At 39.5% G+C, this 15,820-nt stretch overlaps 1 protein-coding gene across 1 annotated transcript in view; it reads right to left on the reverse strand.

Moving 5' to 3' along the window:
* The window catches only part of CDS1 (CDP-diacylglycerol synthase 1), a 110,009-nt gene that overhangs the window by 11,338 nt on the left and 82,851 nt on the right, over positions 1 to 15,820 (reverse strand). Inside the window, exons 7-11 of the mRNA XM_077476409.1 lie at positions 13,862 to 13,944; positions 8,834 to 8,921; positions 4,578 to 4,646; positions 2,194 to 2,346; positions 109 to 228 (exon numbers count right to left, since the gene is read on the reverse strand). Coding sequence (XP_077332535.1) covers positions 109 to 228; positions 2,194 to 2,346; positions 4,578 to 4,646; positions 8,834 to 8,921; positions 13,862 to 13,944 — 513 coding nt within the window. The remainder of the gene's footprint in view (positions 1 to 108; positions 229 to 2,193; positions 2,347 to 4,577; positions 4,647 to 8,833; positions 8,922 to 13,861; positions 13,945 to 15,820) is intronic.

The following is a 15,820-nucleotide window of genomic DNA, read 5'->3' on the forward strand; positions in this document are numbered from 1 at the left end:
AGTGAGGAAAGCCAAAGAAATAATAGTACCCAGTTAAGTGGTGTTTTAAAATACCAGATAATAATAATGACATTTCCATGTTGAAAACATTGGCAACGCAGGGCTTACCTTAATTTTAAAAGCTCTTTTAAAGCCACTGGCAAAGAATCCTCCAAATGGCCCAATCAATGATCCAAATGTGGAGAGAGCAATGCTATGAAACTGGAATGGATACATCTTGACTGTTTTCTAGAAGACAGACATTAATACGTCACCATTGATTTCTATATGCTGCTGCTAAAAAACACAAAATAATAAGGAATCCTTCTAGATTGTAAACTCTAACGAGCAGGGCCATCTGATCCCTCCTGTATTGATTTGTATTGTAAGTGTACTCTCTGCCCTCATATTGTAAAGCACTGCACAAACTGTTGGCGCTATATAAATCCTGTATAATAATAATAAGGAAAGATTACAGGAACACAAGACTAGGTGGTGCCTAGTAATGACTTCTGGTTCCAGTTCTTGGAACACATGCTGTCCATACAGTGCCACATTTACCGGCATCCAGCACACAGGGCTTTATTTTTCATGTTCGATTGTATTTGGTTATTAACAGTCTGATTAGTTAAGTTTTGAGGCATGTGACGGTGGAGGTTGTGTCTGCACAGGTGAGAACATTCCCTTATAGAAAGTTTATATTTGTATGTGGTTTATTTCACTCCTTGTTGTCCGTCACCTTGAGAAGGGGGTCTGCCGTGGCCCTGAAATGTCAGTGTGTTAAGGTTCACTCTACATATTTTAAAATGACCTAATTAGAAATCTAAGGTCGATAGATACAGTGCTGCGCCTCTCTTCTATTTATGGTTGATGGCGTCACTGTTAGCCAAGCACACCCGACAAAGGAAACAAAAGGGGGTGGTGCTGGACAAATTTTTTTTTTTATACAATATTTGAAGTCTAGCCTGTTGACAACCATGGCTCATTCTATAGTAGCCATCCAGGGACAAAAAGTTGTGTTATTTGTTATTTGCGGGATTACCAGCTTAAATTTCATGGAAAAAAAAAAAAAAAGGCAGTCACTTACAGCTACATATTGAATACTTCAAGTTCTTTACAATGAAACTACTGGCTCCTTTCACATGGGCAGACCGATTAGATCCACCTGGAAAACTGATAGGCGGACCTGAACAAAGCATCCATTGCCCTCTATGGAGCCGGAGAAGTCAACGGACATGCGTTTATACCGGCAAACATCCAATCCTATAGGCCAAACACAGACGGATGGGGGATGTATTCCCCATCCTTCTGGCGGATTGGATGACAGTCGGATTGAAAACGGACAAAATGTCCATTTATATCAGATCACCTCATAGAAGAGAGCAGTCTGTGTCCGCTCTGCTTCAACGAAGACACAAAACTGTCATCTACCTGTTCAGAGGGGATCAGCAGAGAGATCCCCGCTGAGCAGGTGGATTCATTGGTGGACTCCGCCAGTGTGAAACAGACCTAAAATCCACTATTCTGAAGCCATCTGTAATGATAGTCTTATGCTGCGTACACACGATCAGAATTCTCGTCGGAAAAAGCTCTGATGGTTTTTCCGACGGAACTCCGCTCAAGCTGTCTTGTCTACACATGGTCACACCAAATTTCGATCGTTTATAGCGCGGTGCTGTACACCATGTACGACGGGACTAGAAAAAGGAAGTTCAATAGCCAGTAGCCAATAGCTTCTGGCTCGTAGTTGAATCTGAGCATGCGTGATTGTTGGCGTGTCGGAATTGTATACACATGATCGGAAACGTTTTTCCGTCTGGAAAATTGAGAACATGCTATAAATTTTTGGATGGCGGAAATTCGCATTTTTCGATGAAAAGACCTCATCGGTCTTTTTCTGGCTGGAATTACGATCGTGTATGCATTACAGTCTGTAAAACACTAATATGAAAAAAGAATGCATAAGGGTTTACTGAAAAGGACATATTTCAATAAGGTCACAAGTTTCTGAAAATCCTGGTCGAAATGAGTGGAAATGTCTATTTATATAACAAGGTAGGAATAATGATATCACCTAAAAGAGTCAAAGTCACTGAACTGGATTTCATGAACATGATGTTACAGTGAGGAAACATTCACACTTTGCAGGGTACGCCTTTGCTTCTTAATGTTTTTTACTTTGTTTCTGCTTGTTTGAAACCACAGAATACTTACCCATCCCAGTATTGACTGTAGAAAAGAAGGTACAGCATAGTCATGTATCTTGAAGATCTCAGGTGGTTCACAACTGGTAGAAAAGCTGTTGGATTCACTGTTGTATTCCACGGGGCATACAAAGTACTGGATCTGGGATAAGATGTAGGAAAACTGCAAAGCAAAAAAGGCAGCAATGACAGTTGGTAAAATGTTTTTAACTATTTAAATAATTATTAACAAATGATTGGGAAAATAGTGATCTCTTGGGGGACAGCCCCAAAGGATTCTATGTGAATTGACTGCATATGTACGGCCAGTGCAAAGAAGTTTTTTTACAAGCAAGATGCTGGGAAGTATGCATCTTGAGATAGAGGCCTGAGCCATTTTTGTGTTTTTTTTTTTTACACAAATAAAAAAAAAATCATTTACATTTGAAGATTACTTAAACCCCCCCCCCCCCCCCCCAAAAAAAAAAAACATTATATATTGTGAAAGCAGACACCCTGAAAAATAAAATGGCGGAGGTTCCAATTTTTTTAAAGTCATAGAATATTAGAGCAATGGTTTATCAAACGCAAAATTTCAGTAAACAATACACTAAAGCTAATTCTAGGGCATACCAACACAATATATTACCCAATGTTTTAGTAAAATATTAAAAGATGAGGTTGTATTGAGTAAATAGATACCGAAAATGTCCAACCTCAAAACAGCATATACCCGTGAAACAGCAACAAACTGTTGTATTGGTACCCCCAGACATGAGGACCTTTACTGCTGCACTCTGCCCGAAGGCGATATCCTCATGCCTCCTTACATCCACCTGATAACATTTTGTGAATGCATGTACTGAAGATCAAGTTGTAGCCTTACAGATCTGAGCCATGGAGGCCTGGTGAAGCACTGCCCAAGAAGCACTAACGGCCTTGGTAGACTGCGCTTTGACTTGGAAAGGGGGAATCTTGCCCCTTGAATTATAAGTCTGAATTATAACTTGCCAAATCCACTTAGCGACAGTGGATTTCAATGCTGCCTGTCCTTTCTTAGGGCCCTCTGGCAGAATAAATAAGACATCAATCTTTCTAATCTGAGCCGTTGTCTTTAAATAGATTTTCACTGCTCTCACCACATGAAGACAATGTAGTGCCTTCTCTTCCCTGGAACATGGTTTTGGAAAAAAATGATGGCAGGACAATATCTTGGTTCAGGTGAAAACCTGAGACCACTTTTGGCAAAAATTCTGGACGAGGGTGCAACATTACTCTGTCCTCATGAATATTCAAGTATGGCTCTTTACACGAAAGAGCAGTCAATTCCGAAACCCTCCTTGCTGAGGATATAGCAACCAAGAACAACAGCTTCCTTGTCAGAAGGACTAAGGGAATATGCTGTATTGGTTCAAATGGCTGTTTTTATGACACTGACAAAAACTAAGTTCAAGTCCAAAGGTTCAAAGGAGGTTTGACTGGCAGATTAAGCCACATCACCCCTTGCATAAAACCCCCGGACTAAAGAATTTTGTAGCAAGCGGTCTTTGAAATAAGACCGATAAAGCTGAGACTTGGCCTTTAATAGTACTCAAGGCCAACTTCATCTCTACCCCTAATTGTAGAAAGGCAAGAATTCTGCCTATGATGTATCACGGAGGGTGGCAACCCTTGGATTCCCACCAGCATAAGCCCTCTAGACCCTAATATATAGTTCTGGAAACGTGAATCCCTCCTGGAGCTCCTCAGAGCACACCTTCACTTGTGATCAACACCTTAGACACTGGCGAAAAAACTGATGTGCTCCTGGTAGGAGGAGGGGTTATATAGGCAGTGAACTTCCTGGATTGGGTATACCAGTGTCCATCACCTGAAGGTGCCTATATACCCATTAAGTTATTACTTAAGGCTCTGTGTCCCATGATGTACGATAAAGAAAAACTCTTTACTGAACATTCATTATGCAAACAGTGGCATCTCAGCAACGACTATGATCTTCCTTATAATCTTATTTATTTTTTTTAACTGTCACAATATTGATAGTACATAATATTTCCAATAATGACAGCACAATGCTCATTACCAGATCTCAATAAAAAATGAAATAGTGCCTAAAAGTGCCATAAATTACACTTAGCAACTCTGTACTGAAACCATACTTAGTGTCTTTTCAGTAATAAAATAACCATAAGTTTGCTAATAAAAAATGTATACAACTACACATTATCTAAAAAAAAATTAAAGAGGGATGTAAATTGAACATATGTTGTAGAAGTTAAATAAAAAGATTTCACAGTATTTGTACATCAAGTGATTTTAGATTGGTAGATGTTTCGTAGCTGAGCAACAACTTTCTGCATTTGGCACATAGTTTAAGAAAAGAATAAAGAAAAAAACAAACAAACAGATACTTACAATTAATCCAAATATTATGGTTAGGAAGAATCCACCAATAAAACCTTCCCAAGTCTTTTTGGGTGACAACTAGGTGGAAAAAAGAACAACCGATATTAGCGTTACCATGCTACATACATGTTAGTTTACTTAAAATGCTTAAACATGAATTTTAATAATAGGTAGTATAATATTGACATAGTTCCATATCTAAACTTGTAAAATACAATTTGGCTGAAGGGAAGCTTTTCATTTTCTATATGCAACCAGTTGAAAAAGGTTGCAGCTCCTTTTATTGTGTCTGTTCCTTCCTTGGTCCCGAATACCCCATATCCCTTTTATTTAATACAGGCATGTCCAAAGTCCGGCCCGCGGTTCGGTTTTGAACGGCCCGCCTGGTCTTTCTCAATTTAGTGTGCCGCGGGATCAGGGCTGTCAGATGAGCCGATCCCCGGCACTGTGAGAAGCTCCGTGAGCTTCAAAAGTGAAAGTAAAGTGCAGAGGATTGTGCTGTGCTCTCTGCTTCCCCCTACAGTGCAGTACCCGGCTGAATGAGGAAGCTGCAAAGGTACTGTACTATGCTACAAGCTAAATTAGTGTGAAAAAGGGCTTTATTCATGTGTGTGTGTGTGTGTGTGCACATATGTCTGTATGTGTGTGCACATGTGTCTGTATGTGTATGTATGTGTGTGTGTGCACATGTGTCTGTATGTGTATGTATGTGTGTGTGTGCACATGTGTCTGTATGTGTATGTATGTGTGTGTGTGCACATGTGTCTGTATGTGTATGTATGTGTGTGTGTGCACATGTGTCTGTATGTGTGTGTGTGTGCACATGTGTCTGGATGTGTGTGTGTGTGCACATGTGTCTGGATGTATGTGTGTGTGCACATGTGTCTGGATGTATGTGTGTGTGCACATGTGTCTGGATGTATGTGTGTGTGCACATGTGTCTGGATGTATGTGTGTGCGCACATGTGTCTGGATGTATGTGTGTGCGCACATGTGTCTGGATGTATGTGTGTGCGCACATGTGTCTGGATGTATGTGTGTGCGCACATGTGTCTGGATGTATGTGTGTGCGCACATGTGTCTGGATGTATGTGCGCACATGTGTCTGTATGTATGCGTGTGTGTGCACATGTGTCTGTATGTATGTCTGTACGTGTGTGCATTTATGTCTGTAGGTATGTGTGTGTGCACATGTGTCTGTATGTATGTCTGTGTGTGTGCATGTATGTGTATGCGTGTGTCTGTATGTATGTGTGTGTGCACATGTGTCTGTATATCTGTATGTGTGTGCATGTATGTCTGTATCTGTGTGTGCACATGTGTCTGTATGTATGTCTGTGTGTGTGCATGTATGTGTATGTCTGTATGTATGTGTGTGTGCACATGTGTCTGTATATCTGTATGTGTGTGCATGTATGTCTGTATATCTGTAGGTTTGTGCATGTATCTCTGTATCTGTGTGTGCACATGTGTCTGTATGTATGTGTGTGTGTGCGCATGTGTCTGTATGTATGTCTGTATGTGTCTGTAAGTATGTGCATGTGTCTGTATGTATGTCTGTATGTGTGTGTGTGTACGTATGTGTGTGTATATGTATGTCACACATACATATACACACACATATGTATGTCTGTATGTGTATGCATGTGTCTGTATGTGTGTGCGGCGTGCATTTGTCTGCAAGTGTGTGTATGTATCTGTGTGTATGTTACGTTTAATCCAGACCCCCCCCCCCCCATTCTTATACCATCAAAACTGCTTTTGTAGGGCTTGTGTGTGATATTAGCCAGGATTGCTGCTCCTCTGAAAAACAATCCATGCACAGATCTCTTTTCAGAGGCATTTGAATGGCGGTAAAGAGGCATTATGTTGCCTCCTCCCCACCTGTTTTAAGCCCATAAATGCAACATCTGTGTGGCTGCGTACTGTGTGTAGGGCAGCCCATTAATTTCAATGGACTTCCCTACTCACAAATGCAGTGAAAGAAGTTAGAGTTTTTTTTTTTTAAATTGCACTGCACCAAAAGCACCCTACATTTTCCAATGTGTGGGGTACCATTAAGAATTAACGGTGCCCCCTAAAGTGCAGAGCATTCGTCTGTGTGTTGGGAACGAGCGCGACAAAGGCAAGAGAATTCTTGTTGGGCCGTGTATTAGCGCTCGGATGGACACACTTAGACCGAATTTTCAATGGTTCAAAGAATGTCGGGCAAAATGGTCGGCCCTCACGCATGTTCACTTCATCAAATCTGGCCCTCTTTGAAAAAAAAGTTTGGACACCCCTGATTTAATAAAATGCCAACTCCTTTCTCTCTCCTCATTCTTCCACCCACCATTTTTATTGGAATTTACTTTCCCAGTTGATAAAAAAAACTGAGCTTTATCTAGTATAGATTTTCTAAAGAATTTATACAATTATTCCAATCAGCTTACTGCATACTATGCACACCCTGAATTCAGTCTCCTGGAGCAGCGGTCCCCAACCAGTGGTCCGTAGACCACTGATGGCCCACCAGAAAAAGTTGGTGGTCTCCAGGGGTTCTGCCGCAAATCAACATTGTTCACTGGCACAGAAAAAGTGTGGGAAGATTTTTTGTTATCAGTCAAATTGAAATATCAAAAGAAATCTTCTAATGGGGGTACTTTTGCCAGTTATTATGGTCAAAGAGGATTTCCCTAATTTTTTTTTTCTTAAATTAACTCCTGTTATGCCTATGAGACAGAAAGTGAATCTCCCCAATAGAATACATGGCAAAAAGAATAAAAAAATAAAAAATAAAACAACCTTTATATAAATAGTGAAAGTAAAAGAAAATCAAATTTTGGGTTGTCCCCTTAAAATTAATAGAGGGGAAATCTTCCAATGGGGATACTAGTTCCGGTGACCTAGGGGTCCCCAGGGAATTCCCTTAATTTGCAGGGATTTCCTCTCGCTTCCTGTTTGGCTATGGGACAGGAATTGAAATCTTGCTAGACAGTTGCTGTCAATACAAACAATATTCGGCAGCTCTTAAAGATTTGTAAAAATTAAAAAGAAATAGGATTTGAAAACTAGAGGGATAAAACAAGCAAATCACATTCTAAATAGCACTCAAACAAATAAAAATGGGTAAGGCTGTAGTGACTGAAGCTGCTTGAAGTGTAAACTCTAATGCCCTGTACAAACGGTCGAATTTTCCGATGGAAAATGTGCGATCGGAACCATGTTGTCGGAAAATCTGATTGTGTCTGGGCTCCTTCAGACTTTTCAGACGCACAAAGTTTGAGCGCAGGATCTAAAATTTTCCGACAACAAAATCCGATCGCATAAATTCCGATCGTGTGTAGACAATTCCGACAGACAAAATGCCACGTATGCTAAGAATAAACTAAGAGATGAAAGCTATTGGCTACTGGCTCATTTATAGACCCTACGTACGTGTTTGACGTCACCTCGTTCAGAAAGTTTCGGTCAAAATCCGTCTGAAAAAATTCAATGGATTTTGTGGTCGTTATGTCCGACCGTGTGTACATGGCATAACAATGCCAGCTTCTCCTATTTGCTCTTTGGTTTGCTTAATATGCAATTGAAAGAGCTTTATTATACCTGTTTGACAACAGTAAAAAATACCTGTTGATCATAGAAATTCAGAGCTGCCTTGTGCACACTTCTGTGTTGTATCAAAGAGTCGAAATATCTTGGACTACAGAACACTTATTTGATATGTTGTGGAGACTAGGAGAGGTGGAGGGATTCGGTAGTATAATAGCAAAAGACAGCTGGGCAGGGCTGACACTATGGGGTTGATTTACTAAAGGCTGTGCATTTTTCAAGGAAATTGTTACCAGAGCTCAGTGATGGTGGCGGAATTTCACTTTACAAAGAACACCCAATCACATGCAAGGAAAATAAAAAAAAGACAGCATTTTTGCTTGTACATAATTGGATGAAGGAAGCCAGCAGAGCTTCACCCATTCACTAAGTTCTAGGGAAAATCCCTTTGCAAGGCGAACAATGTATTTGCAATACACAAAATGCCGTGTACGGTCAGCTCACAACAGGAATTAAGAGCCAAGTGCATTTCTGGCAGGTATAGGGTGTTTTTTGGTGTTTTGCAGGATCACAGACTAAAGCAAGGCGAAATGTGCACACATTGCAGAGATGTGCTAAAAAATGTTTACTTTTTTTATTTTGCTCTGACATACGTTTTACACTCTCAATATACATGTAAAAGTACTACCTTGTGTTATGCTGTAGAATAGTCACTGATGATTTTTTCTGCTTACCTTTATTAATGGTGTCTTGCCAAAGAAGAACCCAAACAGATAAGCCATTATATCATTACAGATGACGATGGACACTGGAACTAGAAACCTAAGAAAAAGCAAATATAAGGTTAGGCACACAGACTCTATCTTTGTAAACGTTTGCCATTCTTACTTTCCTCCTGCAACTAATGCTCTAATGACAGGTACACCATTGGTTACTAGATGTAGCAATGCAGAGAATATTTAATCTGCCTCTGCCACACTAGTAATAGCTCTAGAAATCTCATTCAAAACTATATACTTTATGTTTCAATGTGTCTAGCAATTCAATTTAGAGATACAGGTAACACAAAACTGTAACTGTGTAGATGGGAGGAGAAAATTTAGAAATCAGATATCCTAGGTTACAGCATTTGTATAGTTTATCTCCTTGGAGCTGACAGTATGCATGCATGCATGCTGCTTCTCAGCGGGTGGGTCTTAATGTCCAGCGACCGCATACATGCAACCCTGTGTAAACGATTTACTGTGCTGACAGCGTGCTCCGTGCACACTCCCGACATGGTAGCCAGCAGGGATTGGTAAGCACCCGACGCAAACATTATGCAAATGTCCAACTCCCAGCATCTGAAACCTCTTAAAGGGTGGGGAGGCACCGGCACTAAAGGGTTAAGCTTAACCATCTATTTTAGTATCAGATTTAATTTGGTAAAAAGAGAAGTGCTTTCACTTTCTGCCATGCAAACCCAGCCATATGATGATTTGCAAACCTAGCCATAGGGAAAACGTTAGAAAGCACAATCAATTCTTTAGGTTAGATAGTGGAAAGACCCTAAAAGAAGAGGTTTTAGGTATCCTGCCTTATTGGCAAGGCATAGAAGGGCTGCATGGTGGAAAGTGTAGTTTAAAGTAAGAGTTATCCTTCAAGGCAGAGGTTCTATCTATAAATGTTTTTACACAACCTTCACTAAGACTTGCACATTTTCAGTCGATTTCCAAGTAAAAAAAAAAAAAAAGGGGGGGTGAATCTTGGGTGAAGGTTGCCTGAATCACATGTAATATAATTCAGAAATAGATAACTTAATATTTGTTCTGTTACTGCAGTCCCAACGTAAGATTTAATTTCAGGGGAACAAATGTGTTGAAATAAAAAAGGTGGCATCAAGGAGGTAGAAATCAACAATAACCAGATTCCATGGTCTACTTAAAACATGAATATTGCGTTTTAAAAAAAAAAAAAATATTATTATAAGCAACTGTTCTGGTTTGTTTTGCTCCAGTTTTTGTTGTTTGAGATTTTTTATTAAACTAGACATGTGGACAAAGTAATGATTGCAGTATGTAGGCGTTTAGCTGTATACATTCTTGTGTTTTATATCGTGTTCATTTTTTTTTCATACATATATTGAACATTATTGTAGTCTATATGCAGTGTTTCAACATCTTCATATCCCTTTAATCTCCGTGTTTACAGTATATAGCCAAAAACTATTTTTGTTTTAGTTTCAGTAAGGAAGGGTTAAAGCCCCAGCCAGTTAAATTTTTTGTGTGTCTGTATCACTAGGGAAATTTCCCTTCACTTCCTGTTCCAGAAATTCCGCAGAAAAGTTAGAAGAAACCTCCCAAATTGAGGGCCTCTTGGACAGTTATCCCTAGAACAGGTCTTCCCCTTGGAAGAAGACAATGGTCACCAGTACAGAGTGGTGAATATTTCCAATGGGTGAACAACAACTACAAAAAAATAAAAATAAATGGACAGATTCTCACCTGTTAAAAAAACAAAAACACCTAAAACTGCCAATCTACAGTAGTTGGAAAACGGATGAATAAAATACTTATTTGAAGCTTGAAATTCATTTATCCAGCTTACTTAAAAAAAATATGTGATGGGAAGGAAGATTTCTACCACCCATGCAAAATGTAGGCTGAAGATCAATAAATGGCCTCCATCTTTACTCATCGAAAAAGTCAAGGGGACTTTATGGATGAATAGCCCCTTAGTGCCAACTGTGTTTCTGTTTGAAGAATCTAAAATGCACTTAAACTGAGCAGACGCCTGGACAGTAAAATGTATAGTCTGCATGTCTCCCTATGCTCAACCTAAACAAAACTGCAGCCTCTGCAAATATATGGTATAGTGTTCACTACAATAAGCAGACCTCATGTCTGTGTTTGTTATTTTAGGATTCTGCAATATCCACAGAATCAAATAACCCAGATTGGTAATACTGCACAGCCAAAATACTTTGACTTTAGAAATCAAGAGACATATTAAAAGGTGTCCGTCATCAACACATAGCACATTTTCTTCAGGGGACAAGTGGTGGATAAAGAAAGGTCAAACACCTTGACATTTTTTGTTTGCCTTGTGAGTCCTATAAGGCTGCAGTCACACTACAGCGTTTTGAGTAGCAGATCTGCGTGTGATTACACAGCGCTGAGGTGTGAATGACAAAACACGGGACAAATCAAGGTGCAAGTCTCCTGCGATTGTCGCGTAATAAAAGGTGATGCAATCACAGGACGCATATCGCTCAACAGTTGCTCCTGAACAATTTTTGTTGCCGCGATTGCAGCACATTTTATCGCGTAACAATCGCGGCAGACCTGCACTGCGATTTAAGGTGTCATTTAAATGAATGCCATCTCAAATGCATTTTGTCATTCACACCTTGGCACTGTCAAATCGTGGGCAGATCCACCTATGATTCAAAACGCTGTAGTGTGAATGCAGCCTTAGGGAGATATTCTGCCACTTCCAGTCTAGGAACCAAAATAGAAAGTGCACATGAAACCCACATTGGTGGGTGGGACCTTCGCTGGGGGATCTCTGCGGAGCGATTTGGGGGTTACACAAAGACAGCTTTTTCTATTGTTTTACTTATTGGGATCTTCCCTGCCTCCTCGACATATGGGCAAACTACATTGTTCGGTATGTTACCTGTGTTATTTACTATGTGTGCTTTTATATAATTTCACCTCAGCTTATCCTTTGAGATATAAAGAGAATACATATACTGTCTAAAGAGAATACATATGATGTGAATATATATGATGTGAATATATACATTTTTTCAATAGACACCAGGCTCTGGATGTTAAAAAAAAACCCTGAAGAAGGGCATCAAGCTGGAAACGTCGGGTTCATCCATTAAGCCTATTTGTGTCTGCATGCACTTTGTAAATATAATCAAATGTATAATTATATTGATATATTCTTTTGTTCCTGTTGACTTAAGTATTTTATTCAATATATGTTTTTTGTAATACCTTTCTCATTTTTGATACAATTTGTTGTTTTTGGCCACTTTTAAAGTCCTACCCACCAATGGGGGTTCCATGTGTTCTCTCTAAAAATCCTGGCATGTGGTGACCTCAAACAAACGATTCCACGGGTCTTGGAATTTTTTTTCAAAATAGAAAGTGAGATGAAAAATCTTCCCAAAATATGGCAAAATCTCATCTTAGAGAGCGTTGTCACCTGAACAGAACAGGTTTCACCTTACTTGCTGTTCCAGTGACAAACAGGGTGCCAAGTCAGAGGGGGTGATTTTTTTTTTCTGGTGGCAATTAAGGCAGCACAAAACTATAAAAGAAGGAAGAAGAAGGAAGGAGGAAGAATAAGGAAGGAGGAAGAAGGAAGAAGAATGAGGAAGAAGGAGGAAGAAGGAGGAAGAAGGAGGAAGAAGGAGGAAGAAGGAAAAAGGAGGAAAAAGGAGGAAAAAGGAGGAAAAAGGAGGAAGAAGGAGGAAGAAGGAAAAAGGAAAAAAGAAGGAGGAAGAAGGCGGGAGAGGAGGAAGAAGGAAAAGAAGGAGGAAGAAGGAAAAAGGAAGAAAGGGAAAAAGGGAAAAAGGGAGAAAAGGGAGAAAAGGGAGAAAAGGGAGAAAAGGGAGAAAAGGGAGAAAGGGGAGAAAGGGGAGAAAGGGGAGAAAGGGGAGAAAGGGGAGAAAGGGGAGAAAGGGGAGAAAGGGGAGAAAGGGGAGAAAGGGGAGAAGGAAGAAGGAAGAAGAAGGAAGGAGGAAGAAGGAAAAAAAAACTAACAAGAAGTCAAAGCTAGTGATACAGTACACATTTTAGGCAATTCCTAGCAGCTAGCTTTTTTATTTTAATTAAACAACAAAAGAACATAGCAGCTAGTTCTATTTACACGTGACACCTTTCATGAAAAGTTATTCTTTGGTGGGTTGCCTTGGGCTACAGAGTGCCAATGGTTCAACAATACTTCCACAAAAATTGTATTTCTGCAAATCTAGATGAACATCATAAGCTCAAAGATGAAAATAATAACGTGTTACACCAACAGTATAGGAACTGAGCTGATTGCAACTTTGGCCTTAGGCCTTAATTTTAGAACATGGTTATCTGTAAATACAAGCTTGGATGTTAGATTCCTAGTTTTGATTGTGATATCTAGCAAAAAAAAAAAAACACATCACAGTACTGACTAAAATGACTTGCTTACTACTGGTATACACAGCTAAAACACATTTTCCTTATTTTTCGTTCATTTGGGATAAAATAAATTAGTAAAAGCGATAAAGTGAGCAGTAAAGTGGTTTAGTGGTTAGTACTTTTGTGCTGCAACATTGGGATAATTAATTAAAATTCCGGCCAGGACACCGTGGACCTTAGATTGTAAGCTTGAATGGAGGGACTGGTGTACAGTATATAAAGCTCTGGGCAAAATATCAGCGCTATATAAAATTGCTATAATAATAATAATAACAATAATAAAAAAAAAAAAGGATTCCCCGGCCACTACTGCAGAGCAACTGGGACCAGCAGCTCTAATTAGATAACACTTCCTGCTTGGAAAATTTAGCTGTGCAGTAAATGGTTGAATTACTGCAATGAGGATCCAGTTTACAATGGGATAGAACAGGTAGGGACTCCTAATCATAGTATCAAGCTCAAGCAGACAGGGAATTTTAATCAAAACTGAAAATCATGTTTAATATGTCATGGCAGCAAAGGAAAAAAGAACACAAAAGCATGATTATGAATCAATGGAAACACAGCATGCAGCGAATTGATGTGGACCCTTACCAGATCATCCCTTCAAAAAGATTTTGGATGACAAGATGAGACTGAGTGACAGTGATCAGCAAAGACACATGAGTCCATCCAAACTGTTAATGGGAACAACAATACCACAATGAGCACAAGCAAGAACAAAACATATGACTAAAAACATGATCTGTGAATTATACATAGTGGAACAGCAAAATCCTTTGAATTTATTAGGCCAAATTGTAAGTTGGGTTTAAAAAAAAATAGGTATATGTCATTGATCACCAGCAGACAATCCTCAAATGATCCATCTCATGTCCAGTACACATCTACACTACATTTCACACATGTTGTATGGGCTGACCACAGTGTTCAAAACAAACATATATGTAAATTGGGAACATGTGCCTTGTGTGCTATTCTTTCTCTGCCTCCTTCAGTGTGATTGATTTCTTCTTTGCCATTTTAGATTTCATGAAAAATGTCCGTACATGCTGACATACTGTACATATCGGGGAAGGAGAGTAGTATCTACTTCCCTCTATGCATCACATGACTTGCACAGCACATATTAGTTGTTTTACATCTTTTGCCAAACTTGCTACTTTCACAACTGCAATCAACATACTCATGATCTGCAAATGCAGTTAAAACTGGGATTTTACTACTGAATATTTAATGTTTACAATGATGAGATATAACAATCTACAACAGGGTACCTGTATATCGTACAACTAATGTTTTTTTTAAAGTTTGGATAGAATAGGGAAGGGATCTGTATACTGTCAGATTTTTATAGCTGTGTCCCCGCTGGGGAGAGTTCCCATCACTTCTTGCCCTGCTGACCACCAGGGCATGCTCTAAGCTGAGCTTCCCGGTTCCTCTCTAGAGACTGCATTCTTTACATATTCCTGTTGAAAATCCAATAGGGAGCCAGAGATGGTGTCATCAGCCTTCAGCCTTTAGTGGATTCTCCAGAGGAATACAAAACAGAATGTACTCCATAGAAGGGAAAGAAAAAATCTGCTTTGTTTTTATATGTGAAAACAAGGGCTATGCATGAAAAGAAGATTTCTTGTTGGTAGTGATGTCAGATAAGAAAAAAAATCTAAAGATTTACAGATGACGTTTAAAAAAAATAAAGATTAGTCCTAATACACACGACGGCTGTATTCAATTTATGCAGAATCTGCACAATAAGTGGTTTTAACTGCATTTTAATCTATATCGACATATGTACTTATGTTTTTATATGTTAATGTGATTGTAAACCCTCACATATACCCTCTGAAGTGACTGGCCTCAGGTGATAAGAGATTAAACAAAATCCTCCTACATAAGTTGAACAGGTTTAACTACAGCGCTCTTTCCTCTACTTCCATTCAAAGTGCAGAATTTACACAGGATCGCTCATCTCTAAAAAGAAGGGGGTGGAGAGCTGCTGTTACTTCAGTGAGGAGAGCTCAGAGCTGATTGGAGGAAAGGGACACACCTACCTTCACACAGTACACTAACAGAGCTGAGGCTGTCAATCAGCTGGAGCTCCTTCCCCTGTCACCATTTTTCTTTTGGTGTCAGGAAAATTCATCTGAAGTGACTCATGCAGATAGCAGAGGAATGGGGCAGTGGACAGAAATTACACTTACTGCCCTGGATAGACAAGTACACACTATAAAAGGATAGGTTTTGTTCATATTTCATGTCTGAGGTTTACAACCACTGTAAGATGGATACTAGCTTAAGTCAGTCTGTACCGATCTTGCCAAAACTGCTTACAAATTCTTGATATTTACATTTCACCCTGAATGAGTTATTCACAAGCCATCAGCACAGGCACAGAATGACCTTGGCCTTTAGTCATTCTGCACCTGGACTGCCACTATACGCATGACTCGTTTAAAGGCAAGCAGTAACAAATATGTGCAGGCAGCAGTGCAAGCGCAGAATTACCTCACCCGTCAGTCATTTACAACCGTGGCCAAAAGTTTTGAGAAT

The sequence above is a fragment of the Lithobates pipiens genome, unplaced genomic scaffold (genome assembly GCF_037356315.1).
Source record: "Lithobates pipiens isolate NorthernLeopardFrog02 unplaced genomic scaffold, aLitPip1_a1.2 Scaffold_13, whole genome shotgun sequence".
Lineage (NCBI taxonomy): Eukaryota > Metazoa > Chordata > Amphibia > Anura > Ranidae > Lithobates > Lithobates pipiens.